The sequence below is a fragment of the Prenolepis imparis genome, unplaced genomic scaffold, assembly GCF_030444845.1.
Source record: "Prenolepis imparis isolate NDT839.2.m4 unplaced genomic scaffold, iyPreImpa1.0 SCAF_7, whole genome shotgun sequence".
In the NCBI taxonomy this organism is placed as follows: Eukaryota; Metazoa; Arthropoda; class Insecta; order Hymenoptera; family Formicidae; genus Prenolepis; species Prenolepis imparis.
Genome location: NW_028141165.1, coordinates 8,896,140 through 8,916,910, shown reverse-complemented (window position 1 = coordinate 8,916,910; position 20,771 = coordinate 8,896,140). Strand labels below are relative to the sequence as shown.

General features: G+C 38.1%; 3 protein-coding genes across 5 annotated transcripts in view; 1 reads left to right on the top strand and 2 right to left on the bottom strand.

The window, feature by feature from the left end:
• The window catches only part of LOC145939113 (uncharacterized), a 27,241-nt gene extending 15,612 nt beyond the window's left edge, over positions 1 to 11,629 (bottom strand). Inside the window, exons 1-2 of the mRNA XM_083043263.1 lie at positions 11,345 to 11,629; positions 10,556 to 10,603 (exon numbers count right to left, since the gene is read on the bottom strand). Coding sequence (XP_082899389.1) covers positions 10,556 to 10,603; positions 11,345 to 11,629 — 333 coding nt within the window. The remainder of the gene's footprint in view (positions 1 to 10,555; positions 10,604 to 11,344) is intronic.
• The window catches only part of Med27 (mediator complex subunit 27), a 146,301-nt gene that overhangs the window by 120,233 nt on the left and 5,297 nt on the right, over positions 1 to 20,771 (top strand). The window lies entirely within an intron of this gene.
• On the bottom strand, positions 11,532 to 20,630 carry LOC145939110 (uncharacterized). Of its 2 annotated transcripts, none has more exons than XM_083043232.1 (12): positions 20,230 to 20,566; positions 20,074 to 20,149; positions 19,766 to 19,910; positions 16,387 to 19,673; positions 16,098 to 16,248; positions 15,813 to 16,022; positions 15,520 to 15,730; positions 15,266 to 15,423; positions 14,925 to 15,187; positions 14,635 to 14,818; positions 13,636 to 13,914; positions 11,532 to 11,665 (listed from the first exon to the last, which is right to left on the bottom strand). In XM_083043232.1, exons 1-12 carry the CDS (start codon positions 20,327 to 20,329, stop codon positions 11,642 to 11,644), a joined length of 5,088 nt encoding a protein of 1,695 aa, XP_082899358.1. In that variant the 5' UTR covers positions 20,330 to 20,566; the 3' UTR covers positions 11,532 to 11,641. The 2 variants fall into 2 exon arrangements, with proteins under 2 accessions (XP_082899358.1, XP_082899357.1); XM_083043231.1 differs by lacking the exon at positions 11,532 to 11,665 and adding an exon at positions 12,665 to 13,185 and having other exon boundaries at positions 20,230 to 20,630.

Below are 20,771 nucleotides of genomic sequence, written 5' to 3'. Positions count from 1 at the left end.
TTATGATGGCTAATATTTTTTTTCCTCTTTGCACATAATTTTAACAATTTTTTATACGTTAAAACGCGTTGCTGTACGCGGCTCTTTAAAAACGCCACGCAGTTTATTTGGTTACCTCTGTAACACTTAATTATCGATTGCACAATACGGTTTTGTCTCTGAAGAGTCAGATTATATTTTACGATAGTCCCCGCGATGACTCATTGTCAGCCCCGGCAGAAAATCAGACAGCACGCAGAAAGCAGGAGAGATAACGCGTGTGCAAGCTCGCATATTGAATCGCGTTTGAACCGAGCCGAGAACGCCGAGGGCGCGCGTTAAACGGACCTTAATTGATGCACGGCGTGCGCTTAATTAAGGGGTACGCGGCGCGCGATGTTAATTGCGACGAACTATGTCAATACCGGCCCGCCGTCTCGTATGGTTCAGGGGTTGGCGTGCGGCCGATAAATTAATGAAGACAATTATTAGATTAACGACGTCCTGTCCGGCCTTGGCTACGTGTAATTAGGATGATCAACCGAACCCGAGACCCTTTATTCTCGCGCCGTGAGCTGCCGACACATCGCACGCTAACTTAAGCCTGCGCTCAACAGAAGTGCACGTGATGGCTTCTCGTAAATTAAAATTGATAATTTCGCGAAGCATGCAAAAGGATAACGAGGCAAACAAGTGTTAAAGAGAATTACGCGCGATTCGAAATTAAAAAAAAAATAAAGAATTTTAACGAGGCTCTCAATGTAAAATATAAATTTAAATTTCAATGGACTAGTTTTTTTTTATTTTTAATTAAAAAAATGGTCAAATACGAAACAAAATTTGCATAAATTAAATTACTGTTGTAGTAATATCTGAAGGTGGATTTAAAAAATTGCACGATTTCTTTCACAACTTTCGCAATCGATCTACGTATAAAAGTCGATCGGTATCCCGATATCGTCGAGGACAAATTTACTCCGTGCTCGCGCGGAATTCGTGTACGAGAGGAAATGACGGAAACGTGAATGCACCCTGCCATTACTAAGCTGTTTTCAGACGCAAGCGAGCGTGACGAATTTCTCCAACAGATAAACCCCGGCGTGAAACGATATCCGCGCGGTTTTACCAGACTCATATAAGACGCCCGGGAATTCGCGAGATCGATGGATCAGACGGAGCGCGATGAAGAGAGGCACGGCGAGTTATCTCGCTGGTATGTCGGACGCGCTAGAGTCGGCTAGGGGGATAAATAGGAGCAAAAAGGGGGTTCGAATCTCGAGACTTTCGACGATGAGGAGATGTAGGAGAACGGAGGAGAAACGTGCTGGAAGGAGATACGGCTCAAGGCCGTACTAGAGACGGAAATAGATCCTTCTTTTACATCCTCTTTGTCGCATTGTATATCCTCTTTGTGCGTATATATCGCTCGCCGAGATCCGAGATAAATGAGATCGCGAACGCTTATTGGGAAAACCGACGTATAGATCTGACATATATATATAATGTGATCGTCACGATTCATAGATTAAGACTCGACGCCATTTTTACGGCGATCGCTCACCTCGACTTTAATTGCTGCTCGCGTATGAATGCGAAAGATTATTATTGTTATTGCTACGTTGGGAGATCTCGCAATGAATTGCCGGTTTCGAGACGTCTTTGTTGGGCCCGTCAACATTAATAGCGCGGTAACTGAATGGGGAAAGTGCCTCCTCTATTCCCGCTTTTGATAAATATTTCAATATGCAATTTTTGATTATACTGGCGTCCGCTTGAATCGCGTTATACACAGTGCTGTACAATATCTATATATTCATTCGATACAATAGCTATAAGCATTTATACGGCGTGAAATCACGCATGAACATGTGACGTACATAAATATCAAGTTTCATTAATTTTTCATTAAATCTTTAGAAATCTTCTTTCACTATACATATATAATCAAGTAGTAAATGTATAAATTAAATAGTTAGTAAAATACATAAAATTAATTAAATAATTAGTTAATTCAATACTTAATTAAATAGTAATTGACTGGATAAACATCATTTCTCGCGATTATTTATTATTATTTCAGAGTGCCTCAAAATTTCGTGATGTTTCTTTCATGATATACATACAATCAAATAATAAATGTGTAAATGAAATACAATAAAATTAATTAATTCAATACATTTAATTAAATATAATATAATTGACAGGATAAACATAATTCCTCGCGATTATTCAGAGTAGAGTACTCGAAGGTATCTCGAGGTTTCATCCGCGAAATTCGCGTCGCGCAAGAGACGATTTGTGTTTCTAGCGGAGACTTCACAACGATGCCGGAAACGTTTGATTAACAGTTTATTCATTATCGAGTATGAGATAAGCGACAAGCAGGAGGTTACCTACTTGACCAGCGCTCTGGAATAATGATCGTTTCGCGGGAGGACACGCGTTGGCAGACGAATTATTATATGCACGACGACGATGAGAACACACTGCTATATCCGAGCCTAGGCTTATTACAAAACGCGCAGTTACGTACATTGTATATGCAGAATTATAGGTGAGTTCGGGACTGCGTTGCATTTGTCGGCTTTCACTCGGACGCGGAAAAAATCCTTCGCGATATTCTCTCACGCCGTTCATCCCTCTTGATCGTCTTTATCGTCTTCATCTTTAGCGTTCATTGTCGAATGAAAGAAATGATTTCTTTTTTATTTAAAATTTTATCATCGATATTATTAAAGACACGAAAAGGCGATAGAGATAGAGTGGAATAAGATGCGATTTTGATTTATTCGCGAAGGTTTTCAGGAAGAATTTTCAGTTCCCGTGATGATTTATGCCCCTCAGGATGTCTGGATTAACTGCCCGCAGGTAATTTTACGCCTCGCGTCTATTTCGACGACTGTTTGTAGGGGTCAACAGCACACGATGAGGATCTTCCCCCGTATTCTCGACCGCGCGAAAAACTTCCTCTCGCCTCTCTCATCAGTGGCACTCATTAGTCTCAGAATATTACTTACGGCGAGTTCACGGTTGCCAGCTTTCGCAAACTTAACGGGCGCGCGGGATATGTCTCTGTTGCATCGAGAAGAGTCTCACTACTTAAGTACGCAGTCCGCGAGGTCACGCGGCAATTAGGCACACCGGCGATCGGTTATGGCAATTGATCTTGATGGCCATGGAGAATTTGCGCGCGCTCGTAAAAAATTAAGGAGAAGCCCCCGATGACTCATGCCGTTTTTACCTTCGTTCTCTTCTTATCTTCGGGGTGCCTTCAATCGCCGTTTCTCGCCGCGAAAGTAACCGACTTATTTGGCGAACAGCGCGATTCGATTCGATCTTGATCGACCGATTCGTGACCACTCTCTGGCGTTTCTTTATTGGCCGTAAAGCAACTTTAATCTCTCTCTCTCTTTCTCTTTGTTCTATATTACGATAGAACGTTCGATAACCCAGCAACTCTCAAGCGAGGAGTTATATATGAATTCTCTTTACGGAGAGAAGGAACAGGCTTGCATTTTATATTCTATCATTTCAATAGAAATTCAATGTGTGAGAGAGAAAGGTAAAAATTCGCGAGAATACAAGTTGTTGATTAAATTAGCGTCATTCGCGTGATATGATTATAATTAATTGCTTTCTGAAAGCCCCGATTTTCTAATTATTCTCCCGAGGGTCAAAGGGCGCAATGAAAATCGTTAGAGCGGCAAAGATATTACAGACGCGTCACGGATCATAATTATGGAGATGCAAATTGGATGTCAACGTGACGCTATATATCACGACTTCCTTGACAGTCATGTGTAGTGGTTGGCATTTAAAGATTCTCTCCCTCATTATCGCGCGTCGGCCGCCCGTCAACGTGAAAACAAAGGAATACGATGAAGGAGAACTGAACATCGATTCTCCTCTTCGATACAAAAGTGAAATAAACGCCGCCAGCCCTTAGGCTAATGCGATATTTCACTTCGTAATCGAGAAACAGCTATTATATAAAATGAATATAAAATGTAACCAGAATTATTGATATTTCGATATTTCGAAACAGCTGTTTGAAAATATTTATTAATATTAAGTATAAATAATTAATTCATCCCAAGCATTGTATTACGAATTAATATCAGGGAAGGTAGAAATGTGTAATATCATTATGTTTAACAGTAATAAAAATTTTCCATTAATATATATAAAAATATTAAATATAATAAAATGTAATATAAAATATAAATATAATAAAATAATATATAGAATAATATATAAAAATATTACACACATTTAATATAATATTCAAAAATTTCAATTTTAAATACTTTTCTCAAGCCAAGAAGCCAAAGTAACATTCTAAGGTTTCAAAAAAGATTTCTTATTCCTACGTTTTCTTTTTTAACAATAACATGTAAATTGATATTACTCACGCGACAAATTCGTACAATCTGCACGCTGGCAGCAAAAGGAACAAAGAGATCGGGGCTGCCGGGAATGTGTGCACGCAGGAATGTGCGCGGTTAATGCATGTTGTATACGTGCTCGTGAAGGTGCGTATTTCGTGGATAGAGGCAACCGGAAGAGGCTGAGGGCACCCGAGTGGAACGGGGCCCGACGGTGCAGAGAGGAGTAATGACACCGCGGTGTGTAAGTGATCGTCAAATAAGGGCCCTCCTAAGCAGGAACGCAGTTAATAAGGCGTATATAATTTTACAAGATAATTTTTTTTTAATTCCGAGATGTCAAATTTGAAATAAAATTACGGACTCCTCGCTCGCTCCCCTGTCCGGCGCCCTCCAATTAAGAAGAAGAAAAAAACAGTGTTTTGCGTTTAACCGACTGGACGTGACGGATTAGCTGGAGAACTTTGACGTTGATGGCACATCGTTTTTCATCAAGTAGACGAGGAGGAGAGAGAGAGATCTAGCGAAATGCTCGGTTATAATCTCGGCGGACTAGATCGCCCGGATCATTGAACTGCGTTTTATGACCGCGGTAATGTATACATATATACGAAGTGACGTAATGTTAAATCGCTTTGTCCGCCGTAACTAATCTCACACGAATATTGAGAACGAGTTCGCGGTATGAATTTTCCATTTTACATTCGCGTTATATTTCTCGTCTTACGTAACGAAGCCAAAAATGTGTCTAGTAGCGCGAGAACACAGGAAGGATTGGTATATATTTATCCGGTATGTGTGACCTGACTATTCTAGGAATTTAATTTACATATTTAGATCAGATAAATGTTCCCATAGCGCGATTCTTGGAGAAAAGATGCGAGCGCAAGCGATTTCTCGCTTCTATCTTCAGGAAATATCATATTCCGAAAGAGGAGTAAATTCTTCCTCATTCATTTTTGCTTAACATTAATAGAAAAAAAATACACGATTTGCTCAGACACATATGAAATAAACATTCATTGAATGCCTTGGTTACGACGAATCTCGATCTCTCGCAGCTATTATCTCGATCAACAAATGCGCTAACAATCAAAAGAACGATCACGTGAAAATGTATACTCGCTTGTAAATACACTTTTTACACGCTGATAAATTCCGTTTGATTTTCTCACCAGCTCGCTGCTTATCGTACGCATCGTAACACGTGTTGTGTACACATTAAACAGACTAATATCGGGGGAAGGATAACAGCTCTAATTTACGCCGAGTGAGTTTTTCTCTCTCTCTCTCTCTCTCTCTCTCACGTTGAGATTGGCATATTGAGCGAGTAAGAAATTTCTTATGTATATAGGAAGTTATAAATTCTCACATTTTACTTTTAATGAAAAAAAAAACCAATTCTCTCACGTAACTGTTTATCGCGCTCGAAAAAAAAGTCTACCGGAAAGAATATACGGTATCGATTATCCGACTAATAATATCGCTGCCCTAATTCATCCCTGCGTTTTTTCTCGGTTATCGTTCAACGATCTCTCACGGGTCTCTCTACAAAAGTTGAAGTATAATCTGCATCTGACCTATTTCTCTTTCATTTCCTCGACGTATTTTAACCACGTGAAAAGCATCAGACGTTTAGCGAGTCGTTAAAGAGAAAACGACGTTGATGGAACAGCGTGGCCAGTCTCTTAATTGATTGTGAAACACGTGACAGGAAAATTAAAATTAACCTTTTGTCGAAAGAGAACGGCGAGATTTTTACGTGCACCTTCCGGACGCGCTGAACCATTTTCGTCGCTTCGATCCGACCGAAAATTGCATCGAGACCGATAATTGCGAGACCGCTTATCACCTGTTATTGCTGATGCACGTGGCGAAGGCCGCGGGCAACGTCGAATCGAATTTTTACGTGGCCTGGCTTTATTATTATTGCGGCATGCAAACGATATTATCCGCGGCTACGGCGAGCGGAAGAGCGGAGCTCACAGAGAGATAGAGAGGAGGAGAAGAGAGAAGCCTAGCCCGACTCCGCCGCTGGATGCTGCATTCCCGAGAGTGCACTAATGCATGGACTCGGTTATGTAAATAGCCGGCGATCCGGCGAACAAACGCGCTGGGTTAAACGTGCCCTCTTCGTCTCCGCAATATCGAATAACGGTATGCATCGCGGAAAGTGTAACTCCTCCTCTCCTCCTCTTCTGCGTATAAAGGTCTAACAATAGTGGTAAATTCCACGATGCAACTGAATGGAACGTGTAATTTTATCGTCGTCGATGTCGATAAAATTCTCTAGTGCCGCGAGGTAACGATGATTAAATTTGCCGGAGCATCTCGCCTACAGAATATAATATATGCATTCGAGGGATGTTGATGCGGCGAAACTCGCGCGTTGCATAGAATAAGAATCTGTGATCGAATAAATATAAAGATGGGATTTAACCCGTTTCACGAGTTAAATCCCATCTTTAGTGATAGCTTTTTAAATTTTTTAATCAGGGATACATTTTTTTTAGAATATTAAAATGAAACGTACAAATCAGCTGTATATATTTAAAGCAGGCTTTTCACATACCGTGCAAATTTGCGCTAAATTTACCTCGCTATATGTATTCGTCTCGTATTCTTATATACCCACATGTTTGATCGTCTATTAAGCAAAATCAATATTTCAGCATGTGATCGTCGCTTTCCATCAGATTCCTGATCGTCGTTCTTGGAACGCTAGAGAGTCGCGAGAAACGGACTTCGTCGGGACGCTATAAATGAAATAACACCTCGGTCTGTCCGACAGATTAATCTCTTCCTTTCTTACAAACTTATTCGTGCCCCTCGTTCGCACGAATCCACTTCGCGTCGTAAACATCGTATATCGTCGGGAAAAGCTTAAACGAATATTGAGAAGCTCCTTCGAAGCTGCTTCGTAGCTTCGTTTCTTCTCGGAACGGGGCAACGTATAAAAATAGTAGAACGCCGTTAGAACTCGAGCAAAAGGAAACTAATTGTGCTACTTTACTGTCATCAGATTGTCATGCCGTATTTAGTTTATCTAATGGATTTTACTAGTTCCTTGTAAAAGATGATGGTGTGAAATGTTTATATTCTTCGTTCTTCGACGAGCCAATATAGCTTCCAAGAATTCTAGTAAATAAACGGAATTTACCTTTGTTTTTTTTTTATTATTATATAATAATTATATAATAATATATACATTTTTATTATTATATAATATCTGTTTCTTTTATTATTGCATAATGTCAGAAAAATAATTACAAAAACGCGAAAATCAATATTATTAATATCATAACTGTAACTCGCACGAGAATATTTTGGAGCAATATATCAACATTTTATATATCTTTGAAGATAATATAAAATAAAACAGGTCAAACACACGCTACGTCCAATTTAACAATATTGCACAACGTCGTAAAAGCGAATGACATAACACGCGGAAGGCCAGAAAAAATTAAAAGCGTTATTTTTTTCATAATATCGCGAGGCGACATAATCGAACGATCGAGACGGATACCGGAAAAAAAAGTTGATCAAAGGAATCGCGCGATATCGTCAACGAAGCGAGAGGACGCATGGCAATTTGCCTTTCATTAGCAGCAAGCGTGTTGTGACAGACAACAAAGATTCGGAGGATAAACGATACGATGAGAAGTCGCGCGATTAATTCTCGCGCGAGCAACGGGATTCCTTTCGTTAATCCTGCCGCGATTTACCCAGCTAATTAGACTCGGTCTCGCGTCCGCTAATTACCGACGAAAATATAATTATCACAAAAAATTTCGAGTCCCCTTTTATTCAAACGGTACACAAAGCACCAAGACTCTTATTTCGCGAATCGATTCAAAGCAAAGAATAAAAAATAAAACAAGCAGAAAGGATAAAATAATTCGCGAGCATTGATAGAGGATCGAAGTCAGAATGAGAAAAGTGAAATTCGAGAAAAGGAATCGTATCGCGAGAAATTTTCGTATAAGGGTTTGCATTGTATGTATCATCCTTTGTTATAAACCGGTCGCCGCGACGCGATTTCGCAATCGGCAGGAAGGGCCCCTTCCGGCCCTTACGAAGCTTTCTTGGCCGATCGTATCTTATCCGCTCGTGACTCGTAAAACGTGCGAAACCGTTGACTGGGGATCAGGAAAGGAATCACGCGTGCGTGTCGCACCGTGATGTATGCATTACACAGGTGTGCAAATGGAAGCGGCAATAAAGTATCCTTAGACAAGCACTTCTCCGAGGGTAGGCAAATAATAGCGTCGTTCTTTAGACTTGTACGACTACTTAATTGCGTTACCTCTGCCGCAATAAAAGTTTTCTATAGCGCGCGCGCGCGTGCAAAGAGCAGGGTGGACCTTTAATCGCCTCTTTAATGCACATCACTTTAAAAAGGCAGCTCGTAACTTTAACTTTACTTTAATTGAATCGACGAGAGATAATCTCCGACGAGAATGCATTTCATCTTTCTCTCCGACGTGTTAAATACCGTACGATAGAGAACAAGAACGGTGTTGCGAACAAAGACACATCGGCTTTTAACGCAACCCTTTTGCGTTTCGCACGCAACAGGTCATCGCGTTGATTAGAGAGGGAAGGGGGAAAGGGGTGATAATTTTCTTGTACCGGTTGTCACACGTGTGTGCGTGCATGTGGGATCGAAAAAGCAGGATGGTGACGTCACGTAAACTCGCTCTCCGGTCACTGGTGCGCGATCGGACAAACGTGCCACGGTGCACAAACACATATGCTCGTGCATTCGGATAGGTCCCACAAAGGCCTGCACGGTCCCTCGGACTGATAATAATTACGGGAGGGGCTGAAGCGGACTTCCGCTCAAACGTACATATATACTCGATCTGCGGCGAAGTGGCCCTTGTGTCACGAGTGCGAACAAAATCACCTACGGATATTTCAGGCTCGAGTCAGACTTTTATACCGAAAAAGTGCCTTACAATTTCACAGAGAAACACCGATTGGTTCAAAATATTTTTTTTTTAATTTTTCTAATATTTTTCGACTCCCATGGCTACTTAATTAATTCGTGAGGTATTTTCTATGCTATTATTTGCACTAATATTTGTAGATGCTTTGTAAATCAATTTGATTTCCTTTAATACTCTGAAGCGTACCAAAGGACTAAAAAATTATTATTAAAAATCAAATTAAAATTGTAAAAAGTTGTTATTGACGCGATCAAAAAAACAGTATTAATACTGTTATAATTATTTGTATTTTATTGCACCGGATTTCGAGTGACGCTAGATACATAATTACTGGGTAAATATAGAGTTTACGAGGCTCGCGGAATAAATGATCCATTCGCTGTGTAAATATTCGCTGACCGAATGATACTCGGGTCGTGGAAATTATTCCAACATACCTGACGAGATTCGCTCGCTTCGATACATTAATGCGCGGATAATAATATGGTAATAGTAGGAAATAAGCATGAAAAGGTATACTATACTACAGGGATTCCAGATAATTTCACGTGGTTTCGAACGATTAGTTTTGCCGTCTGCTCGATCGGGGAACGCTTAACAACGAAATAAAAGGCAAGCGGAAATATGGTCTGGTTACTTTCCGCATAAGCAGTCGTATACACATGAAAGAATTCTCTCTCATTTCGATCTGTAAAATGCGCGTCACGGTTACAAAATACCCCTAGTCTGTCTTCTATCTTATTGTTGAAAGAAGAATCGAAAAGAGAACGAAGATTCCGCGCGAGATCAGAATTTAAAATGGGAATTTATTCTTCAGAATACATCAATTCTTTTCTCTACAAATCCGAGATTATTATTGAACGAGTCGCGCGCACGTTTTCTTATCTCTCTCTCTATTCGAATTTTTTAAATTTCAATAATAATAGAATTCAGTCTCTTCAGTATCGATTTCCAAAGATTATGGAAAGTATAGTTCTCCAAGTGACTGATTTACAATTATAAAACAGAAAGTTCATATTTTGTTGCCCTACGCTTTTCTTTAGAATATTCTGCAAGCAGATTTGAGATTGTCAAATGACGAAACGACGCTGACATGACAAACGCGTCGAATGATATATAAAGACACGCATTAGAGCAGATGTGTATATACTTCCGATGCGTTTCCGTTTGGCGGAAACATGCATCTCGAGGATGAATATGCGATAATAAAGCCGACGAGGCATAAAATAAACTCACCTTTCGAAGTTTCTCCAATTCGTTCGCATCTGCAGCTGACTGTGCCGCCTGTCAAGAATAGAAAGCATCGAATTATTCGACAGTCGTCGTATATATCGCGTTATAAACGAGCATTTTCAACGAGATCGCGAACCTTCCTCGCCCATCCTGATTATCCGCGTTGCATCTTTCGACATTTATTATAATAGATCCGACACAATGGCGGATACGCGCCGGCCGTATATATCCAGCAGAAAACTACGTTTATTGTATTTAAATCGAGTTACAAAACACTCGCGCGCGTTCTAACGCTCCAAGGATTTCATTGCGCTTTGCTTCCAATTTCGTAATTAGTCGTAAAACAGAAACGCACGCACTGTAACCAAGTACACTACTGCTATCATTATTCTTATGATCTTATATATCGTCGTAATTCAAGCGCGATATTAAACTTTGCCTAAGCAATTCCGGATCAAATAAGAATAATAATTTCATCGTCTTATGCATAAGAAATTTAACTCTAGATGTATAGAGAGATTGCAGCTTCCTTATATAGATTCTCGAATAAATGTGTAATTCAGAATTGCAGAAAATTTGACAAGAAAAACGGATTGAAAGATAATCCAGATATAATCTGTGCATTCCTTCGCGAAATTATATTTTTACACTCTCGAATCTTTCATATTCATGTCAATCTCTGGTATACAGAATACTGCAACATCTCTAAGGTGCGCGATACTTGACGTACGAAGCTACCGTTAAGAGAGGAGAGCACGTTGTGCGAAAGAAAACACTGCAACAGACATTCACCTCATTTTTCGGCTTCGGCTGCTCCCAGGGAGCGTCGTCGTCACCGCTGTTTCCCAGCTTGTCATCCGCGAAATTCACGAGCGAGAAGAAATTGTTGTTCCGGGCGTTGTTGTTCCGTTCCTCCCGCTGATCGACCACGACAGCATTGTCGAGTAGCTCGTAATCCAGGGACTTGCAATCGCGACCGCTGCTGATGAAGTTACGCGCGAACGCGCTCTTGAAGAACCGACCGGGTGACACTTCGCTGCCGAGGGCGAATTCCACCTTCGGAGTCTCGGTCGTCATTGCCGATGAGGATTACGGCGAAGATCTAGGGTCGATCTACGATCGAACGCACAAAGAACCCACCAATAAATCCGTGTTTTCGTCGTCGAAGCGTCGTTTCTACGCGCGAATCATCGCCGCGCACAGATTCGCGTCTCGAGAGAAGGAGGATAAAACAAAACACAACACGATGTAAATTTCTCCCTGGCTCGAAAGCCAATCGGGCGGCTCTTTAAATCGCCGAATCGCAAACGAAACACGCGATACACCGGTGCGTGTCAAACTGAGCGCCAAAGTCCGCGCGCAGTCCTTTTCTAGTTTCTCCTGCCTCTCCTCTGCGCGCATGCGGCCCAATCGCGTGTTGGTCCGCGAGGGAGATCCGCACAACTGTCAGATATATTATTCCTGAGAAAACAGAAAAGCTCTCCCGTTTTCACTCTTGTCGGCATGAGAAAATTTATTTGGATTGAAAAAAAAAATGATGAAATTTGGAAACTTCTCTCTCTTTTAGTACTTTCTATAAAAAAAACTTTCTATTATGTACTTCAGAATTAAAATTTTTTCGATTAATTTGACGTTATTATGCCAAGCAAATTTATTTTTCAAAAATCGCTGCAAACGAATGTTTTTCATTTCTCAACCAGCAATAAGTTTAGGAAAAATGGAGATGATCAGCTGCCGGGGAACAGCTGGCTAACATCTGGACCTATATATATTAGGGGCTGTGTCGGCGAATTTTCTCTGAAAAAGAATATTTCTTTAGAATTTATAAATCGTTATTGTAAATTTTACTGTCTTTTGTAAAAAGAGGGAAATAGTGGGAGAAAGATTATTGCGCGAAAACTTTATATCTTTCGTAATAAACGAAATATCTCTTGAGACACGTTTTACATCCATTTGATATTTCCGATAGACATTATGTTATTATGAAATTATTTTTAATCCTGTTTAAATTAAATTCGACAATTTAAATAAATGTAGGAATTTTTGAGATTGTAAATTTAGGGAAGATTTAAAAAAACTGGAGTAAGTTCCAATGGAAAATAGTGGGATATATTTAAAAACGAAATAGTTTATATTTATGTAATAAGTAATAATAAAAATTAACAAATTTTTACAGTTGTTTCGCTTATAATTAAAATGAAAACAAATGAACTGTGATTATATCATTGATTTTTCGATGTGCCGGAACTTAAATCCCCGGACTGATTAGTATTCGACGCGTCTTTCGTCGAGTCCGACGAAATACGCATGGGCGATTGAAAATTCAAAGAAACCCTCTTGGATTTTCTAAGTACAAGAGGAGACAGTTCGGGCGGTTCCCCATAACATTGGAGTTTCTCGAGTCGTCTCTGAATCGAGGGATTAGATGCGATATAACACGGGCTGCTGCCGGCTCCTAATCTCGGAGCCGCCAGCGGCGTCGTGTAATCGCACAATCTTTTGTCCTCGCTTGTGATCGAATTGTATATTTTAATCGGAGTATTTTTATTCGTCACATAACGCGTCGGCGTTGACTTCTTTTGCAATTCCACATTAAGCGCGAAAGTACACCTTTCGGCATACTTAACTGGATCCTTAAAAATCAAGTTTAACATAGATAAGCGCATCTTGGCTTGAGAGAAATAATTATAATAATTAAATATATATAATTTTTAAGTAGGAGACTTTAATATAAAATATTCACAAATAAAATGAGAGCAAGTTAATTAAGAGCGATATGCGCATTTTTTTCTTTCTTGTTAAAACATTATTTATTTTGAATGCATTCAAATAAATAATTTTTTAACAAGAAAGAAAATGCGCACATCGCTCTTAATTAATCCGCTCTATTTTATCTGTGAATATTAAATATATATAATTATTAGAAAAATATTTTTTTTTACAAAAAGCATTAACTGATTTAATAATTATAAAAATGCAATTAAAAATTAAGAGATTGTGTATGGGAAATTGTAGAAATAAATTATAAATTATAAATTATAAAAGACACATAAAATAAAGAAAGGGAAAAAAATATAACGTACCGTGATTAGATTTTGCAAATTTTCGAAAGTCTCGTAGAGATGATTTCGGCGAGGATTGCACGTAAAAATAGTTCTGTCGGTGCAATATGCCGCTGGAATATTCCATGAAGTTGCTCTTCGCCATTCTAAATTACTGCACGCTACAATAGATCTGACAGTAAGAATATCTGTGTAGCCATAACCGGCTATTCCTTGCCAAAACAATATCGAAAGATAAAAGGAGTCGTTTGAATCCGCTTTCGGATACGCCAAATGTACAACCTCGAAATCTTTCATACCCTATAAAAGACACATACGTCCATATAAAATATTATATATATATATATATATATATAAACTGAGAATTGATATACAAAACAATTCAATAGTTATCTCAAACATGAAATTCCAACAAAATTATTTTATTGTTTAACAATTTAATTTTTTAAACCGTGCATTGTCTTTCTTTTTTTTATTAGAACAATACAAGCGCGCTACGCGCGCGTCATTCCTCAGTTTTATATAAAAAAGAATGATATTTTTATTAAAGTTTGTTTTAACTTGATTAATATTTTTTGACAGAAATCAGCTGATTAAAGCGTTAATTTGCTAATTAAATTTTAAAATAAAAATATGTTATAAAAATTAAAACAATAATAATATGTTATAATATTTTTAACTCGAATAATATTTTTTGACAGAAATCAGCTGATAACTGTCAAAAATATTAATCGAGTTTAAAGAATTATGACATATTATTACAAACATTTATATATATATTATTAACATATTATATTATTTTAATTTTTATAATATATCTTTATTTTAAAAATTAATTAGCAAATTAACTCTTTAATCAGCTGATTTCTGTCAAAAAATATTAATAAGGTATTAATTTGTTACTTAGAAAGGAATATTTTTTACAATCTTTAATAGTATTTACGATCTTTTAAATAGTATTTTAAATAGTATTTACAAGTTATCTAAGAAAATTTAGAAAAATATGATAAAAATGCTTACATAAGGGGCAGGGCCGACGGAACAGACAAAACCCACCGTGTCAAATTCTCCGTAAGGTGGAGCAAACTCGGAATTGGTCATTTCGCAAAAGGATGTGCATACTCTAGTAGGATATGACGTGTCGTGCATCTTTACCGGTTTAAAAATTGAGGACCGGCGCGCGGTGAGTTGTAATTCGGTTCCTCTGTCGAACAATTATATATATTTACTCACATAAAAAAATGCAGCATTTACGTATGTACCGCGCGAGATACAGTTATTTCTCTCCTGTGAGAAAATGATATACATACCTCTTTCCAGAAGCGACGACGTTATAAAGCGAGACACACGCGCCTTCTTTGAGGGCATTGACAACTTCCTCGCCGGGCGACCAGATCGACAGGATTGCGTTTACATTCTCGTCGCATACGCGAACCTTGAGCAGCTGAGAAACTTGTCGCGGTCCCGGCAAATTTTTCCGCAATTTTGATTGTACGTCTTGCATGAATGTCTCTTTTTTCTGCTGTAATTCTTGCAATAATTCATCGCTGCGTCGTTTCTTCGAGACGGATTCCTATATTTATAACGTTTATCATACCGAAAAAAATTTATTAAGCTAATGATAATAATTTAAATAAGTTAATCGTAGTACCTCCGAAGACGAGCTTTCGTAATCTTCGCCGAACTTATCGCGGGAAAGTTCTTCTTGAAAATCTCTCTCCGCGTTAGCGTAAAATGTCTCGATCTTGGACAAACATTGCTGTTCGTACGTGCTTTGCGCTTTCTCCTCACTTTTAGCGTTTCGAACAACTGTCGCGAAAAAAAAGCAGATTTAATATAAAATAAAAATTGTCTCGCTAACTCGTTTGCTAACTCTCCGCAACTTTTAATTCAAACGTATCTTACTCGAATCTCCGGATGCGGTTTTCTCGTGATATAACGTCGGATACACCCTAGCGACAATAATTGTCATTTTGCCGATTAAACCGCCGTTCGGACATACGTTACGTAATTTGATGGGTATCGGTCCCGAGCACGGCGTGTATCCTAATTTTGCGTCCCATCGTGCACGCCTGGTTGAATTTGTGTGCAATTTTAAGCAGACAGAAGCCGGTGCCTGCGGTAAGAAATTAATAAAAAGGAAAAAGGAAGAGAAAAGTTAATCGCGTCCGATTCCGACAAAAAAAATCGACGCCTACCTCTAGTGGATAGAAACCGTGATCGCAATTTAGTAATTCCGCGCCAGATATCACCAATTTTGTGCCCTCTCTTACTCTGCCGGTCGATATGCTCTTCACCAACCCTATATCGATACAAATAGGTACACTGTACCAGCCATCAGTTAATTCTATTCTCCACTTTGGCACTCCTACGCGCGGACTCTTCCCTATCTCCGTGCTTACATTATTCTGCAAATTAAGATACGTGTAACATGTCAAGAGAATACATTGAATCTTTTTCATGATATAATAAATATATATTACTTCTACTATAGATGACACGCATAAAATCATTCTCTTAGACGCGACGTCGTCCTTCTCCAAGATACGTCTTATGGCCGATCGCTGAAACTGATCAATCTCTCGATCGTACCGATACTTTAATTGCGCCATCACGTGTGAAGGTGTTAATGCCCTGAAGTTTAAGAAAATTATTCGATAATTTCTTTTTGCTAGATAGATCTCGCGTGCAGCTAAATCTGTTTAATTTCTTTCTTTTAAGACACGGTTTTTAGAAACAGTCTTTGTATACTAATTTCATAAAAGATTATACCTAGGTAACTCGGCCGAGCCGAATTTCATTCTGTCCATCGACGCCAATTTCCATACGATCCAGCGGTAATGATTCTCGACCCAGCGTGCGGGAACCAGATTCGGATCTACACCCGGACTCGCGAGGAAAGCGCGAAGAAACTCCCAGATTCCCACGTAACCATTCTCATCCAGAATCAGGCGCACCTCGTCCTCCATCTCTATTCCGCGAACGTTAGTCCGCACCGTTTCGTTCTCGTAAAAATCGGAGCATCGGAATGCGTACGACGAGGCTGTTGCGGCGATGACCTCCAGGATATTCGGCGATATTCGTCGATCGACGAGTTCCTGATACGAGAGCAGCACGGGCGGTGCACCGTTGCTGATTTCTCTCAACGATAAACGAGCGTTAGAATGAACTTGCTTGTAACGATACAGATGGCCAAGCGATTGCTTCGATCCGTGTCTCCTCTTCGTAGTGATGACCTTCTCTTGATCCAACGCGGCCGTCAAACGATCCTGCAGTATCCTCGCCGACTCGTCGACGAAATGCATCATTAACTGAGTATCGCCGTATTCGTTTAATTCCGTATCGTTTATTTCCGCCTTTTGTCTCTCCGCCTGCATCTCCGTATCCGATTCGTTCACGTCGGTGTTCTTGCACGAAGATGCATCTTCGTGCGCGATGTTCTCTTGTGATACTACTACATTCTCTTCTTTATTAGGCGTTATTTTATCCGCTCGTGGTGCATACTTGTCCCTTCGATGTCCTAAATCTTTCCGCTTTCTCGAATGTGTTCCTAGAACAGGACTACTCATCACATCCAGTTCGATTGGTTCTACATCTCTTTCGGGCGATCCTAAGACAGAATTTCTTTTGCCCGGATTTCGGTTCTCGTCGTTATCCATATCCATATCCATATTGTCAAAAAATAATTTTTTAGCTTGAAGTTCGTTACTGAAACGCGCTTTTTTCGATACAGACACGTAGTTTCTGCCCAAAGGTGTCTCATCTGAATTATCGCTATTGCTCTTATGCAATGCTGTATATCTTAAATCAGGACTATTATCATCCAGATGATTAGAGAATGTTTGTGATTTTAATAGAGCGTTACTCGAAACTGTTATCTCCTGATCGCTTCCTAGATAAAGTCCATCATATGAAATTTTTAAATCGCATCTTTCAATCTTTTCATCATGGCCAGCGCAGGATTTAATATTTGAAGTATTTATATCATATTGTTTGTTATCAAAAGTATCAACTTTATTAGAAATGATCTGTTCTTCAACAGTAGTATTCAGTTGTTCTGCAAGCAATATTTTTGCTTTGGTCAGTGATTTTTCTGAAATATTGATAGGCTTACCACCAGCAGTGGAAAATAATGTTGAAGTCATGTCGTTTGGTTTCGTAGAATTTAAATCTGTGAATGATTTTTCAGGATATTTTATTAACATGTCATTTTCCTTCTCTGATTCATCCACTAATAACTTTTTTGCTTTAGCCAATGATTTTTCTGAGATATTGATAGGTTTACCACCAGCTGTAGAAAATAATGTTGAAGTCATATCATTTGGTTCCGTAGAATTTAAATCTGTGAATGATTTTTCAGGATATTTTATTAACATGTCATTTTCCTTCTCTGATTCGTCCACTAATAACTTTTTTGCTTTGGCCAATGATTTTTCTGAGATATTGATAGATTTACCACCAGCCGTAGAAAATAATGTTGAAGTCATAGTATCGTTTGATTTCATAGTATTTACATTTGTGAATGATTTTTCAGGATATTTTATTAATATATCATTTTCCTTTTCTGCTTCATCCGCTAATAATTTATTTGCTTTGGCTAATGATTTTTCTGAGATATTGATAGGTTTACCACCAGCCGTAGAAAATAATGTTGAAGTCATAGTATCGTTTGATTTCATAGTATTTACATTTGTGAATGATTTTTCAGGATATTTTATTAATATATCATTTTCCTTTTCTGCTTCATCCGCTAATAATTTATTTGCTTTGGCCAATGATTTTTCCGAGATATTAATAGGCTTACCACCAGCCGTAGAAAATAATGTTGAAGTCATAGTATCGTTTGATTTCATAGTATTTACATTTGTGAATGATTTTTCAGGATATTTTATTAATATATCATTTTCCTTTTCTGCTTCATCCGCTAATAATTTATTTGCTCTGGCCAATGATTTTTCCGAGATATTAATAGGCTTACCACCAGCCGTAGAAAATAATGTTGAAGTCATATTGTTTGATTTCATAGAATTTCTATTTACAGATGAACTCTCAGAATATTTTATTAATTTATCGTCATCCTTTTCATCTGCTAATAATGTTTTTGCTTTAGACAATGCTTCCTTTGAGATGTTGATGAGTGCACCAGTGCTAGCAGTGGAGAATAAAGTAGGAACTGTATTGACTTCTTCAACAGAACTTTTATTTACAAATGGCTTTTCACAATTTGTAATACGCGTTTTGTCATAATTTTTCAATTCTGTAATTTGTTCTTCTAATTTGGATATTTCTTTTGTAGTATTTATAGAAACAGTATTATCAAATGAATAGGATGATGATAAATGCTTATTTTTCTGTTCATTAGAATTTCTTTTGGCGAATGATTCATAATTTTGTGCCTGGGTTTCATCTATATCAAAGGCATCTGCGAACAGTCTCTTCGCTTTAAATATTGCTTGGTTTGAGACATTAATTGAAGCACCACGAGCAGTAAAAAAACCTATATTTTGATTCTCCTCAATATTTCTGTCTTCATCAGTATCCTTGATCCTCTGGTTACAATGCGCAGTAGACTGGACTGTTGTTTGATTATCAAAAGTGTTCAAACATACCTGATCTATATTACTGAATGAAGCATTTCTAAAAAATTCTTGTGTTGATGTATCCAGACAGTCAGGTGTAATATTTGTAAGATTTTGTAATTCCTCATTATTACATATGTTTTCAATTTTATTGAAAACTTTTGACTCACAATCTTCAAGAATATTATCCACAGATGAAATAGATTCCGCAACATTTGTAGGTTCCGCACTATTCTGTACTGCGGAATTAATATTTTTAGAAGTAGATGTTTCTAATAGTATATTTATAGTACTATCTTCGTTGTTAGTAACAACCAATGGGTCTACAGATATAGAAGATCTAAATATACGACGTTTGGAGCGTCTTCGTGATGCTCTAGATTCTACTGCAATAATAGGGGAATCAGACATAACTTTGTCTACGCTTTTAACAGTTGAAATGTCAGGTGTATGCTGTTCAAATTTAGATGTTTCTTCTGTCTGAAATATTAATGATAAACAGGATATTGTAATTTAAATGATTAAAGTACAATGTAGAAATGTAATATATTTCACTTAAAGAGATGTATTACTTTTTCTGTTGTACTTGTTGGCTTTATATATGGCTGAGTTTGTGGTGTCTCAAAATCACTACTCCATTGTTCATTTATCTTGTTTAAAAGAGGTAACAAACTCAATGGTGTACATGGAATTACATCTGGCGTTCTGTTGTCGATACTATAAAGTGACAATTACATATTGCTTATTAAAACTACAGTAAAATTGCTATCGATGACATAATTTAATTTTTATAGCTAAAAGATCTCTGTATATGTGTGTGTGTGTGTGTATGTGTTAATAACAAAATTCTATATAAACTAACAAAATAAAAATGTCTTACATGATGCTGTCACTAGATGTTTCAAATCGATTTAAAATCGGGGCATCGCATTTGATCTCTTTATTTTGTTCGTCGTCTAAAAATTTGCGTATGAAAAAATACCGCAAATAACTATGCTGTACATAAACACAAATTCACAAGATTTACAATCATTACCTGAGAATAACTCGTCAGATTCGTCTTCGGTGTCGTCAATTATCGACGAATCCATTATTGTATTATTATCGTCGGTTTCTCCAAATTTCCTATTACTCATTTACTTGCACTTTATTTATTTATTCATCTCAACATCCGTTACTCATGTGACACATGAACAGACGTTGTAATTTTTGCGCGGCACTATCCCAATGACATCATTTCGCACACATGTGAAAACGACGCGATAAAACAAGGATAAATATATCTTTTATCGTTAAAACTTTCTGAATTGACAAAAACACAGACGCATAAAATGCAACTACTCGTGTCTCATCGCGTCACGTGTAACGTTTCTCTTTGTTTTGAATTTCCCTCATACAAGAAATATATTGCATAAATAAAGAAAAGGCGCAATACGCAATCACAAACGACTACAGCGTTACATACGACGACAAGTGGAAATAATAAGCATCATGAATGCCACCTGACGACGTATTTCATCGTCAGCTGGAACAATGAAACTGCATTGTTTACGTTCTTTCATATATATACTCGAAGGT

Coding starts and splice junctions, on each gene's coding strand:
- LOC145939110 (XM_083043231.1), bottom strand. CDS start 20,329: ATGAGTAATAGGAAATTTGGAGAAACCGACGATAATAATACAATAATG. Junction 20,150..20,229: donor ATCTGACGAGTTATTCTCAG/GTAATGATTGTA, acceptor GCAAATTTTTAG/ACGACGAACAAAATAAAGAG. Junction 16,249..16,386: donor GGCTCGGCCGAGTTACCTAG/GTATAATCTTTT, acceptor CTTAAACTTCAG/GGCATTAACACCTTCACACG.